At 39.1% G+C, this 14301-nt stretch overlaps 2 protein-coding genes across 2 annotated transcripts; both read right to left on the bottom strand.

Moving 5' to 3' along the window:
• Positions 1-3950: 3950 nt before the first annotated feature.
• LOC128317225 (uncharacterized) lies at positions 3951-4917 on the bottom strand. Its single transcript, XM_053228218.1, has one exon. The coding sequence runs from the start codon at positions 4915-4917 to the stop codon at positions 3982-3984; it is 936 nt and encodes a 311-aa protein (XP_053084193.1). The 3' UTR covers positions 3951-3981.
• A 915-nt stretch (positions 4918-5832) lies between these two features.
• Positions 5833-6618, bottom strand: LOC128317226 (uncharacterized). Its single transcript, XM_053228219.1, has one exon. The coding sequence runs from the start codon at positions 6604-6606 to the stop codon at positions 5833-5835; it is 774 nt and encodes a 257-aa protein (XP_053084194.1). The 5' UTR covers positions 6607-6618.
• Between the last annotated feature and the right edge of the window lie 7683 nt (positions 6619-14301).

The following is a 14301-nucleotide window of genomic DNA, read 5'->3' as shown; positions in this document are numbered from 1 at the left end:
AAAAGGTGCAGGCTACTTGTTGGTACCTCGAATAGTGAAGGCTACAGCAGAGGGCAGAGCTTTCTCTTACAAAGCCCCACAGTTATGGAACAGCCTTCCACTTAGTGTTCAGGGCTCAGACACAGTGTTTAAGTCTAGGCTGAAAACATATTGATTTAGTCAAGCCTTTTGTGAACAGTTTTTCGTAGATAAAGAAGCAGATCTGGAGGGTTCACAAGTATAGAGTGTTGTGGTGAACTGGGATGTTTGGATGCTGTCGCCCCCCTACTCTCACGCATTCACTCATGTTCGTTGATGGTGGAGTGGCTGCTGCTTTATGTCCCAGGACTCCCTCATGTCTGTGTTAGCTTCTGGCTCTCCCTTTTACTTATGCTGTCATAGCTAGTCTTGCCGGAGTCCCTGCTTGCACTCTGCACACAAAGTACAAATTCTTTAACCATTACGTGACAATTAGAATACCTAACAATCTCTCTATCTCTCTCCCTCCCTCCATCTCTCTCTCTCTCTCTCTCTGTCAAGCTACACATGCTACTCCTGAGATGCCAGTGATCATGACTCCTGCTCTCCGGAACTGGCTGATCCATCCTGTTGCCCTACTTCTGCTTTTATTTCTCATTACATGGAAACCACTCGCTGCTGCTGAGGATGGCCACGCATGGACAGCCTAAAGTGAAATGAGATTAGTGTGGATGGTACCACTTAGAAACCATGAAGATGGCTTTGGACTTCAATTGCTATGAACAGTTTTGTTATGATGGCTTAGGACTACAATTGCTTTGATAGCATTAGGACTGCAATTAACAGTATTACACACAAGTCTCCATCAGTGAACAGCTGATAACTTCAACAAAATAGATCAACAAAATAGATTTCATGTGAAAACTATAATGAACATTCGTGGTAACACAATTGCAGTTTTTGTCCTCTCAGCCAAGAACAAGAATCTGAGGCCATCCTGGGCATAGACTCACCCAAACCGGACAGCTGAAGACTGGAAAAAGACTAGGTAATTTTTTTTTTCTAATCTTCAACTGTCCAGTTTTGGTGAATCTCTGCCCATGATACAATCAGATTCCTGTTCTTGGCTGACAAGAGAGGAACCCAGTGTGGTATTCTGTTGTTGTAGCCCATCCCCCTCAAATGTTTTGTGCATGCTGAGATGCTTTTCTGCTCACCACGGTTGTAAAGAGTGATTGTATGAGTTACTATATCCTTCCTGGCAGTTCAAATCAATCTGGCCATTTTCCTTTGACCTCTCTTATCAACAAGCCGTTTCCACTCACAGAACAGTTGCTCACTCAGTGTCTTTTGTTTTTTGCACCATTCTGTGTAAACTCTAGACATGTTATGTGTGAAAATCCCAGAACAGCAGTTTTTTGAAATACTCAACCAAACCATCCTGAACCAACATCTATGCGATCATCAAAGTCACAGAGATCACATTTTTCTCCATTCTGATGTTTGATGAGAACATTAACTAAAGCTCTTCAGACCTGTATTTGCATGTTTTTGCATTGTGCTGCTGCCATATGATTGGCTGATTAGATAACAGCATGAATGTACTTTATTAGGTGTTCCTAATAAAGTGGACGATGAGTGTATAATGAAGCTTCAATAAAAAAAGAGGGAACTGTGACAGCGTTTTGTAATTTAAAAGTAAATTATTTACAAAACATTTGAAAGTAAGTTAACAGAGAATAAGTTAGTCATTACCCTGTGGGGTGTATTTATTTAGCTCATATAGACAATACCTTCCAGACACTGAGATATTAGAATATGTTATTAGGTAGTAGATCTCCAGGAGTAAATGTAATTCTTGGCTATTGGGAATTAATGTTAATTCAATTCAATTCAATTCAATTTTATTTGTATAGCGCTTTTAACAATGGACATTGTCACAAAGCAGCTTTACAGAAATAAATGGATTCACAAAAATATATTGTAAATATTTGAATTTATCACTGTGAATTTATCCCTAATGAGCAAGCCAGTGGCGACGGTGGCAAGGAAAAACTCCCTGAGATGATATGAGGAAGAAACCTTGAGAGGAACCAGGCTCAAAAGGGAACCCATCCTCATCTGGGTGCAACAGATAGTGCAATTATAAATCATTCCCTTCTATTATTGTGTACTATATGGACAAAATGTGCAATTGTGCAACCAATAAATTCATCACAGTTTTTGCAAGAAGTCCAGCTGGTTAAAATCTATCCACTGTCCACTGATGGAGTCCTGAGTACGAAGGTGCTTGTGGCAACTGCAGCCCCAAAGCCACTACAGCAATCGCAGTCCCAAGCCATTACAGTACAGCTCCCCATATGTGATCCCCAAGCCATCTCCACAGCCCCCAGGTGGCACCATCCCCAGCAATCCAAACAGTTCTTCAGGCAGTCCATATGGGGCCACCCCCAGCAGCAGCGAGCGAACTCAACCGATGAGAACTCCAACCAGAATTGGGGCATCAGGATGGGTCAGGCAGAGAGGAGGAGCAGAAGGGGTCAGGATCACTGGCATCACTGGCATCTCAGAAGTAGCATGTGTAGCTCGACAGAGAGTGAGGGAGAGAGAGAGATGGAGAGAAAGGAAGAGATTGTTAGGTGAGCTTTTGTCCTCTAATGGTTAAGCACGATGTACTTTGCATGCAGATTGCAAGCAGGGACTCCGGTAAGACTAGCTATGACAGCATAACTAAAAGGGAGAGCCAGAAGCTAACACAGACATGAGGGAGTCCTGGGACATAAAGCAGCAGCCACTCCACCGTCAACAAACCTGAGTGAACGTGTGAGAGTGGGGGGGGCAACAGCATCCAAACATCCCAGTTCACCACAACACTCTATGCCTGTGAACACTAAGTGGAAGGCTGTCCCATAACTATGGCTTTGTAAGAGAAAGCTCTACCCCCAGCTGTAGCCCGCATTATTCGAGGTACCAACAAATAGCCTGCACCTTTTGATCTGAGTAGGCGTGACAGATCATAAAAAACCAAAATTCGCTCAGGTACTGTGGTGCGAGACCATTTAGTGCTTTATAGGTGAATAGTAGTATTTTATAATCAATACGAAATTTGATTGGGAGCCAATGCAGTGTGGATAAAATAGGGGTGATGTGATCATATCTTCTGGTTCTAGTAAGGACTCTCGCTGCTGCATTCTGGACTAACTGGAGCTTGTTTATGCACCTACTGGAACATCCAGACAGTAAGGCATTACAATAATCGAACCTAGAGGTAACAAAAGCATGAACTAATTTTTCTGCATCGTGTAGTGACAATATATTTCTTATTTTAGCAATATTTCTGAGATGAAAGAAAGCAATCCTAGTTATATTATCTACATGAACTTCAAAAGAAAGACTAGAGTCGATAATCACACCAAGGTCTTTTACTGCTGCACATGATGAAACAGAAAGGTCATCCAGAGTTATTATGTAATCAGAAAGCTTTTATGTAATCACAAGTACTTCTGTCTTGTCAGAATTAAGTAAGAGAAAGTTAATAAGCATCCAGTTTCTAATGTCTTTTACACATTCCTCAACTTTATTAAGCTGGTGTCTGTCATCTGGCTTTGCTGAAACATACAACTGTGTGTCATCAGCGTAACAGTGGAAGCTAATACCGTGCTTACGGATAATTTTACCCAGAGGTAGCATATATAGAGAAAACATCAGTGGGCCTAAAACAGAGCCTTGCGGGACACCAAACTTTACCTTAGCATGAGAAGAGAAGTCACCATTTACGTTTACAAACTGATAACGATCAGTTAAATAAGACCTGAGCCAGGAAAGGGCTGTTCCCTTAATGCCTACTACATTTTCCAGTCTATTGAGGAGAATAGCATGATCAATGGTATCAAAAGCTGGTCAAGCAGCACCAGCAAGGAGACACAACCCTGATCAGAGGCCAGTAGTAAGTCATTTACAACTTTTGTCTCTGTGCTATGATGAGGCCTAAATCCTGACTGATACATTTCATGAATGTTATTCCTATGTAAGTATGAGCTGCTGTGCTACAACCTTTTCTAGGACCTTGGAAATAAAGGGGAGGTTTGATATTGGTCTATAGTTAGACAGCTGACGGGGGTCAAGGTCAGGTTTTTTAATCAGGGGCTTGATAACTGCTAATTTAAAAGATTTAGGTACATAGCCAATGCTAAGGGAAGAATTGATTATCTTTAAAATAGGTTTGATTGTTTCAGGAATTATCTGTTTGAGGAAACAAGTAGGTAAAGGATCTAGCATACAGGTTAATGATTTTGATGATGAAATTAGTGAAATTAGTTCAGTCTCTTCAAGGGGAGTAAAGCGTTGTAGTTGTTTATCTAATATTATTATATTATCGTCTACAGGGTTAGTTATAGAACTGTCCGGTTTTAAATTAATAGTCTGAATTTCTAGCCTGATATTTTCAATTTTACCATTGAAAAAATTCATGAAGTCATCGCTGCTATATAATGATTGTGTGCGTGTTTCTATTGTGGTCCTAGTTAATTTTGCTACAGTATTAAATAAGAATCTAGGATTATTTCTGTTATCTTCAATTAGGGTGGAGAGATACACTGATCTAGCAGCACTAAGAGCTTTCTTATAGCTCAAAAGGCTCTCCTTCCATGCTATTTGAAATACTACCAAGTTAGTTTGACGCCATTTACGTTCTAGTTTTCGAGTGGTCTGTTTTAAAGTTCGTGTGTGATCACTATACCAGGGTGCTAGCTTTTTCTCCCTAATTATTTTTCTTTTAAGTGGAGCTACCTTATCTAGCGAGTTGCAGAACGTTGATTCTAAGCATTCAGTTGCCTGGTCAAGTTCTTCAGGATCAGAAGGTGACATGGTGACGTCTGACACAGTGACGTGGCAAGGTGCATATACTATGATTAAGACACATTTTAAATGAGATGAGGTAATGATCTGAGATAGCTTCATACTGTGGACATGAGACTATATTTTCTATATTTAATCCGAATGTTAGTATTAAATCAAGAGTGTGACCACCACTATGGGTGGGTCCTATTACATTCTGATTAACCCCTACTGAATCTAGAATGGACACAACTGCTGTTCTCAGGGGGTCTTCTGGATTATCAAAATGAATATTAAAGTCTCCAACAATTAATGCCTTGTCTAAAGAAACAACCAGGTTAGAGATGAAATCTGCAAATTCACACAGGAATTCCGAATATGGCCCTGGGGGTCTGTAAATAATAATTACTGGAATCACCTGGGTAGACTTATTTTTAGTGGCTACGTATGTTATGTTAGAATAAAGAGCTTCAAATGCGTTGAATTTATGACTAGGTTTTTGTGTGACGGCTAGATTATCATTATAAATGACTGCGACGCCTCCTCCTCTGCCAGTTAGACGGGGCTGATGTATGTAACTGTACCCGGGAGGACTAGCTTCATTTAATGCTACAAACTCGTTTGGTTTAATCCACGTTTCTGTTAAACACAGTACATCAAACTCCTGATCAGTAATGGTTTCATTAACAATAAGCGCTTTAGACGTAAGAGATCTAACATTCAACAGTCCTAGCTTCAGATCAACGGAGCTGGCTATGCATTCGGTTTGGTTTAATTTTATGTTAATTAGGTTACTAAAACAAACTGTCTGAGTATGTCTATAATTTTGTTTAGCTCGGGGACCAGACACAGTCTCAATGCGGTGGAACCTAAGTGACGACTCAGTGCAGCTAGCAGACGGTCGGTTTAGCCTGCTTGTCTGCTCCCTGGCCTTGGCCCTGGATTGTCACCGATTAACTAGGCCTGTTCTGAGACTATGTGCTATGCTGCAAGAAATGAGAACAGCACCTTCCCGAGTGGGATGGACACTGTCCCGCCCTAAAGTCCAGCCTTGCCCTCAAAGATTGTCCAATTATCTATAAAGCCCACATTGTTTTCGGGGCACCACCTGGACATCCAGCAGTTCAGCGACCATAACCTGCTGTAAGCTACATTGCCACACCGCATTGGGATGGGGCCAGAGCATACTACAGCATCGGACATCGCCTTCGCTAATTTACACACCTCTACCAAGTTACTCTTAGTAACCTCAGACTGACGAAGGCGTATATCATTAGCTCCTACATGAATAACTATCTTTGAGAACCTGTGCTTGCCTAAGTCCCTAAGATTACCTGCTATGTCCGGCGCCCTGGCTCCCGGTATACACCTAACTAAAGCTGCTGGTGCCCCTAAAGGCCTAGCTAATTTCACGTGCCGCAAGATAGAGTCACCTATAACCAGAGCTCTTTCAGGTTTCTCAGCGGGTGCGTCACTGAGGAGAGCAAACCTGTTGGACACGTGAAGCGGAGAGGAGTGGTGCTCCCGCGGGCGAGCCTTAGCGTTAGCTTTGGCTTTGCGATTATGCCGCCGAGTCGTCACCCATTCGCCCCGCTGTGAGGGCTCTAATGCCGGAGTTGGGGGATTACTAACTCCACCTAAGGCATCCAGACTTTCCCCTACAGAAACTACGCTGCTCTCACTCTCATTAACCCTCTCTAGAGTCTGGATGTGCACCTCTAATGCTGCAATCTTCTCCGTCAGAGAGCTAACTAACATGCATTTATCACAAATAAAGCTAATACTAATGACGGAGGAAGAGTGACTAAACATCCTGCACTCAACACACTGAACAAGCTGAATGCTTGACATGTTGTTTAATGCACCTTAGTCGAAGATTTGCTGATATTATTGCAGACGGCATGGATCCGGTGTGAATGGCCTCCGCTCGCTGTCTTGACAAAATACAAAAGCGCACTTCGAGAGAAAGAAAAATGAAAATATGGTAGAAGAGAATGTGAAAAATACAACAGATGAAAACGATAGCGTGATATTATTGATTTAAAAAAAGAAAGAAACAGTATAGTTAAGACGCCGATGCAGGCAAGAAACTCCCGGCAAAACAATTCGAAAACAGGAAGTGACACCACAATAAGTGTGCTAACTAATGCTAACTAATATGATTAATATTTAATCAATAGTTGTTATAAAATGGCCATATTTTTAGCAAGTAATTCTACAGGAGAAATGGAAGACTCAGTAATTACTGCTTAATTAAAAATTGACTTCTATTAACATACTTACTGATTAACTAGTAGCTCTTAGTAGTTAATAAGTGTTAATGAAGAACTACTCATTTGTACCTGCTTAGTTCCTGCACAGTTAGCTATGAGCTGTTAAACAGATCTGTATTGTTACTGATTAATAAATTCATTTACTGTTGATTTCAGTTAGCAAGAATATCAGAGGGTAGAGGGCTCACCAATGAGTAAAGCTGCAAAGCTCCAAAAGCATTGCAAAATCAGCACCAAGGACAGCAACCAAAATAAAAACACAAGCGCGCAAAATCCTGGCAGGGCCAGATGAAATTCTTCACAGCTAAAGACTGCTTATCATCATAAACCCTCCTGTTAAGTAATCTGCCTTTGGTTGCTTTTGTTAGAAAGGAATTCCATCCAGTCAGCCCCTAATAATAAAACAACTCTGCTGTGTTCTGTGGTGACCTTCAAGAGCCTGAAAGCAAATAACAAAAAATTACAACAACTTAAGCACATGCACAATTAACAAAATTTTATATTTAAATATTTTATATTTAAGTTGTAAATATTGCTCTATTGGACATACATGGGGACTTAAATCAACATAGCATTGTCAGGAATTTACTGAAGATGATAGACTGAGAGCCACAAATTTGTAAGGTAATTGTAAACCTAATATACCTCATATCCTGTGAGTTTTAATTCAACCACTCAAAAGAACATGGCTTTAAAACGAATGATATGAAGGCTGACACCGTATGCAGTCCTTGGATATTTCTATAGTCCAACACTGGGGGGCACCACATCACTATATTACATTAAGTCTTGTGACCATACCAAATGAATAGATACATATACATATAAAAATCAACAACTAATAATAATAATAATAATAATAATACTGCATTGCATTGCTAATACTGTTTGTAAATCTGCATTAATTATAACACCAAAATGATCATGATCTTAATGTAATTTAGATTAGCTTATATCCCTCCTAAAATGGAATAGCTTCTTTTCTGTGCTTCATTATGCCGTATTAGTGATCACATATATATAGTATAGTTACCATTTGAGTACCTGGCCAGTACAAACTCCTCCTGTATTTCACAACTGATTTTTGACAATAGAAATTGAGTAGAGATGAAGTGAAGTTTAATTAATACATTTTAATTCTAATTATTTTACTTGTGTAAAATGACCCCACTCCCTGTTTGAAAAACGAACAACAAAAACAGGTTTAATATTGCTTGTTTTCAGCAACGTAATTTGAGTTAATGCTGTTTCCCTTATGCGCTGTACATACCTGTGCCTCACAGAGAGCAAAACACTGGGGTCAACACCATTAACCCCTCTACTGAAAAACACACCATCACTGTGGGCCAACATGGCATTAGTTACACCAAGTTCACCATAGTCCTGCAGGCTAAAATGCTCTGTCAACACTAAGCAAACAGCAAGCACCTACAGCATCAACTTCCTCTGATCATCATCAATGGGATATGTTTCCATAATTTAATTAGAAGATATTTTGAAAAAAAAAATAGCATTTAACTTGTATTTGAAAATAAACACCATTGCTGTTTTTGTCAAAGATTAAGCTTATGAATAAAGTGAGTAATAGAAATGTTACCATTTATGAACATGGAGTATGCTGGCTGCATTACAGCACAATTATCATTTAAAAACAATTTTAATATTGTATAATGGTATAATAATATTTTAATATTGTTTACAGTTAGTCATTAACCTTTTATAAAGGGAAGCGGATGAAATGGCTATGAAAGTATGTTCAGTAGCCATACTCAAAGCTCTTTTGCCCTTTTAATCCTGTAATGGCTGAGAGAGACAGTACCATGTTTGTTTTGAGCTGGAGCTTTAGGGCTTTCTGAGCTGGTTGGGGAAAGGTATGGGGTGATCATCAGACAAGTTGTTTGTTGCTAAAGCTTAGCCTGTAATGTTAACCTTTGCCCTTTCACCCTAACCCCCAGGTACATCCCCTCTATCCACAAATTAAGAAGAGTGACTGTCACATCCGGAACAAGCCACTGGTCCAATCCAAATAAGGGCAGTGCTGGTGGAGGGTGGGCTGGGTTGCTGAAGAGATCTAGTAGTTCATTGCATGTAGGTTGAAAAATACGCAATAAAATGAAGTAAAATTAAAGTATGTTCACACAGAAATTTTCTTACAGGAATTAATCTGACCTACCTGCTACTATCATATAATGTCATATAAAAGTTTCTACATTAAAAATGTTATAAAAAGCAATAAAAGTATTAAAATGAACAAAGTCATTTATGTCCCAGGACGCCCGCATGTCTGTGTTACCTTCTGGCTCTCTCTTGTAGTTATGCTGTAATAGCTAGTCCTGCCGGAGTCCCTGCTTGCAATCTACATCTTCTTAAACCATTAAAAGACAAGAGCATACTCAACATTCTCTCTCTTCCTCTTCTATCTCTCTCTCTCTGTTGCCTGTTGCTCTCTCTGTCAAGCTACACATGAGATGCAAGTGATCCTGACCGCTTCTGCTTTCCTGACCTGTGTGATCCAGCCTGATTCCCTACTTTGAGTTCTTGTCACCTGAAAATCACTTGCTGCTGCTCAGGATGGCCCCACAGCCTAAAGACCACCATGAGATTACTGTGGATGGTACCACTTAGACACCATGAAGATGGCTGTGGATGTCCTTGGATGGCCTTAGGACTAAAATTCCTAAGAACATTTTACGCTCAAGTCTCCATCATTGAACAGTTAATAACTTCAGTCTGATACGATAGACTTCAATTTAAAACTCTAACAAACTAACGAATTCAGAACTGACTCTGATGCTCATACTCAAGTTCTTGTTAACATAATTAGCACTTTTTTCACTATATAGTATACAGTTATAGAAGAGTAATTATTTATAATCACTATCCGGTGTCACCCAGATGAGGATGGGTTCCCTTTTGAGTCTGGTTCCTCTCAAGGTTTTTTCCTCATACTGTCGCATTGAGTCTTTCCTTGCCACCGTCGCCGCTGCACCTTGCTCATTGGGGCTAAATTTATAAATGTAAAATTTATATCCTAGATTTCTGTAAAGCTGCTTTGTGACAATGTCCATTGTTAAAAGCGCTACACAAATAAAACTGAATTGAAATTTAATTGTCCCAGGTACAATTTGTGTAGTTTTATAAGGAAATTGGTTGGTAAGTTTTATGAGCATCTAGGAGAATCTGCCACTGTTCTTCTGGAGACTTTGATTGTTTCACTTGCTTCTATTTTTGCATGCAAATCCCAGCAGATTTAATTTTTTTGTCTATAAAGTGGCCTGTTCTGTAATATATTGAATGCTTGGAAATCTAAAATGTTTTTGTACTGAGTCAAGTCAAGAGAAGAACACCACATTATCTGTATAAGCCATTGAAATGTATCCAGTTGTCCGGACAAATAATTTAAAATATCCACATATAACATTTATGTTAATATCTGACATTATTTCAAAACATCTGTTTAGAGATCAGATATTGACATGAAGGTTTTACCCTTGGTAATTCATGGTAACAATTATAATATGCATACGCCTTTGAGTGCCTGTTTTGTAAACCACCATTTTTGGTCAGTCAGCCTTTTCATGATATATTACAGGCAGTATGGAAAATACTAGAGTCAGTTGGAGAGATCATGGCAGTGGAGGGAGATGTCGGGTTCACAGCTATGAGTGGCTGTGCCAGGCCAGTGGCACACATGCATCAAACGCAGAAAAGTTATCTTCAAAGGCCCATCCCTCTGTGTGGCCCACAGTCTGTCCCCAGTTCTTGCTGTGTAGCAGACATGCCGCATTCTTCAGTCCATTCCACAGAGTACAATAACTTCCTGGAATTCTTTGAAGCCTGGCTGCCGGAGCCAGGGCACTTCCTGTTGTCCTTGCAGCACTTCCTGCATGGCCGGCACAATCAGGTTTCTACCGGTTGCCATGGTGAGGAGGCAAACACCTTCGATGTGGCAGTGTGAGATGCTCCCTAAGGGTTAGATGACATAAACAAAAATCTTTTCTTCTCAATGGGTAATGCAGGTGTTGATTATTTGGCTTAATTGTTTTATTATTTAGAAAACATTGATTACAAGTGTTAGTTACTTTGTTAAAGATGGATTAATGCTGAATTACACAGTTACTTCCTGTTAAGTAATGTGTTAAATAATGTCAATTAAGGGAACATTAATGTAAAGTATTACCTTTCAGTGAACATACTGGTGTATGCATACAATTTGTTGTAAATTAGACATTTTCTTATTAGCAAGCAACATCACCTTTCATTGAGTAAACCAATGAGGTATTTATTTTTGGTACATATGCATTAAATATAAACCATTTTTAGCACTTTACATTTGACCTGAAAATCAGGTCTCAAAAGTGTTCTATTGTTATTTGTTTGTACTCTTTATTATAGTGCTCCGGTCTTGAAAAACTGACTCTATATTTGGATAAAACTCATTGTACGTGATGTGCATTAAACTTTGCATGCTAAAAAAGTCATACCGTGAATGACTACTATTTCAGAAATGTTCATTATCGTCAGTTATCAAAGCTTTTGTGCCTATCAAATTTTGTGATGAGAAATGGTGTGATGAGTGAATAATTGAATGAAGGCAGGTTTCACCTGGGAAAATACGTTCCATTTTGTCTCCACAAAATGGAACGTATTTTCCCAGGTGAAACCTGCCTTCATTCAATTATTCACTCATCACACTGTAATAGTAACATTTCTGATATCACACTAGTATCTGTGTAAATGTTTTGTATCTGACCTAAATCATGAGAATTGTAGAGGTAGAGGGAGAAAGAAAATACCACTATTTTTCAAAAGGCATGTGTACACACTTCACTTTGGCATCCATTATTTTTGTGCATTTTGCACAGTGTAAACCTTTACCTCAGAGTGGGGTGTGTGTGTGTGTGTGTGTGTTTGTGTGTGTGTGTGTTTGTGTGTGAATTGTCTGGACCAAAATGTCCTTACTATATAGGAAAACCAGAAAAATGCAGGCCACTTTTTTCAACTATTCCATGTTTAACTCACTTTCTTGAATATCAGTATGTCATACCACAAATCCCAGTGAAAAGAAAGACAGAATCAAACTATGCCAGTTAAGGAACAGCATGGCTATTAATTGTGGAAGTGGACCTTAACATGCATAAGCCCACATTGCAATGAAAGGGGAAAAAGCTTTAATTTCATACTGACTGCTAGAGTTTGTATCAGGTTCATGAAGCCAGGCTGGGAAAACATCCCATCTTTAGTTGATCCTGTATACATGCTAGGCTAGGACCGACATGTCTCTACAATCTCAAAGTAAACATACCAGTAGTCTGACTTGTAATGGTGCTTTGGAAACCATACTCTTAATGTCAAAACATATTATTTGATTTTCATGTTGTCTGCACCACAAGGAACCTTCTTTCTTTCTTTTTTTCGCCTTCATATTCAAATCATGTAAAGACACATTTAAGATTAACGTCCTTTGTTGCATGCAAATATAGCAAGTTCTGGCTCTGTAACAGGAGGTTTGCTTGCTACATCTCATAAGGGTGTTCGTGACTGTAGCCTGAGAAACCCCACATGGCAACCATAAGTTACAGCCTACAGCTCACCATAGCATTGCTGTTAACACTACATGGTGTACTGAAATAGGTGTTTTCAAGTCATGTGCAAATTGGCAGAGATTGAAAACTGTGAATATGCAGCCTTCCTAACTCCCCTATACTACCAGACATGGCTCTGCAAAATATTTGTGCTCTATGCAAAATATTTATTCTCATTGGCCTCATCCATGAATTCTAATCTTTAACTATCTGTGAAAAAAATGCAAAACTACATTCTTGTGTTGCTCTGTTACTGGTGGGAGCAAAAGCCTGCATAAGCTCATTTTTAACTGGTTGACTGATTTTTCTCCATTGAGACTGGCACTGCTTGGAATTTCACTGGCGTCTCAAAGCTCCCAAGATGTACTAAAAGTATTTGTGGAAGGATGTATAATCTTTCCACAGTACATTTGCATTTTAGAATTTATATTAAATGCTGTTGCCTCATAAATCCCCTGCTGCATAAAATAAGATAATATATTGTTTCAGAATGTGGTACCAACATGACAGATTCCTTTCCTACCAAATAGGTTAACAAAACTATTCTTATGTATAGCTGTAAGCCAAATCTTCATAATGACAATTTATATAGCAGTTAGTGTAGATTTCTAAAAATGTATGATTCTGTAATATTTTGTTTTCTTTGTGCTTTGAATATCTTCTTATGCTACTTGTTTTGACTAAAAGTGGTTTGAGTGATTACAGTCCCCTCCAAAAATAGTGTAATGGCAAGGCCAATGCTTTTGTTTTTGCTATACACTGAAGACATGTGGTTTTGATATCAAAAGATGAATCTGAGATAATAGATCAGAATTTCAGCTTTTCTTTCCTGATATTTACATCTAGATGTGTTAAAGAACTTACAACATGGCACCTTATGTTTGAACCCACCCATTAAACAACCAGACATCAAAGAGGCCAGTCAACGAGAGCAACAGCAGTTGATGACAGAACCATTGTGAGATCTGTGAAGAAAAACAGAAAAAAAACAGTCAGTGACATCACCAACAACCTCCACAGGTCAAGAATGAAGGTATCACAATCCACCATTTGAGAGCAGAAATATAGAGGCCACACCACAAGATGTATACCACTCATCAGCAGTAAGAATCAGAAGACCAGAAACATTCTGTCAATTTACAAACAACAATTTACAAACAATTACAGAAACATTCTGTCAATTTACAGAGAAATGCATCCAGTCTAATTGGGAGGAACTTCATCATGCAGCAAAACAATGATCCAAAACACACTGCCAACACAACAAAGGACTTCATCAGGGGAAAAAGTAGAAGGTTTTAGACTGGTCAAGTCAATCACCAGACCTTAACACGGTTGAGCAGCATTTCACCTCCTGAAGAGGAGACTGAAAGGAGAAACCCCCCAAAACAAATAACAACTGAAAGAAGCTGCACTAAAGCATCAAAAAAACAAAAAAAAGAATGCAACAGTTTGGTGATGTTAGTGGGTCGCTGGCTTGATGCAGTTATTGCAAGCAAGGGATATGCAACCAAATATTAAGGGTTATTTTAATTTACTTTAAGAATATCTGTTGCTATACTTTTGTTCACCTAAAAAGTGTGTGGCCTGCCACCAAAGGTGCCATGGTTTAAATTATTTAACATATCTATGTATTAATATCAGAAAAT

Source organism: Pangasianodon hypophthalmus, chromosome 23 (assembly GCF_027358585.1).
Source record: "Pangasianodon hypophthalmus isolate fPanHyp1 chromosome 23, fPanHyp1.pri, whole genome shotgun sequence".
In the NCBI taxonomy this organism is placed as follows: domain Eukaryota; kingdom Metazoa; phylum Chordata; class Actinopteri; order Siluriformes; family Pangasiidae; genus Pangasianodon; species Pangasianodon hypophthalmus.
This window is presented reverse-complemented; position numbering and strand designations above follow the sequence as displayed.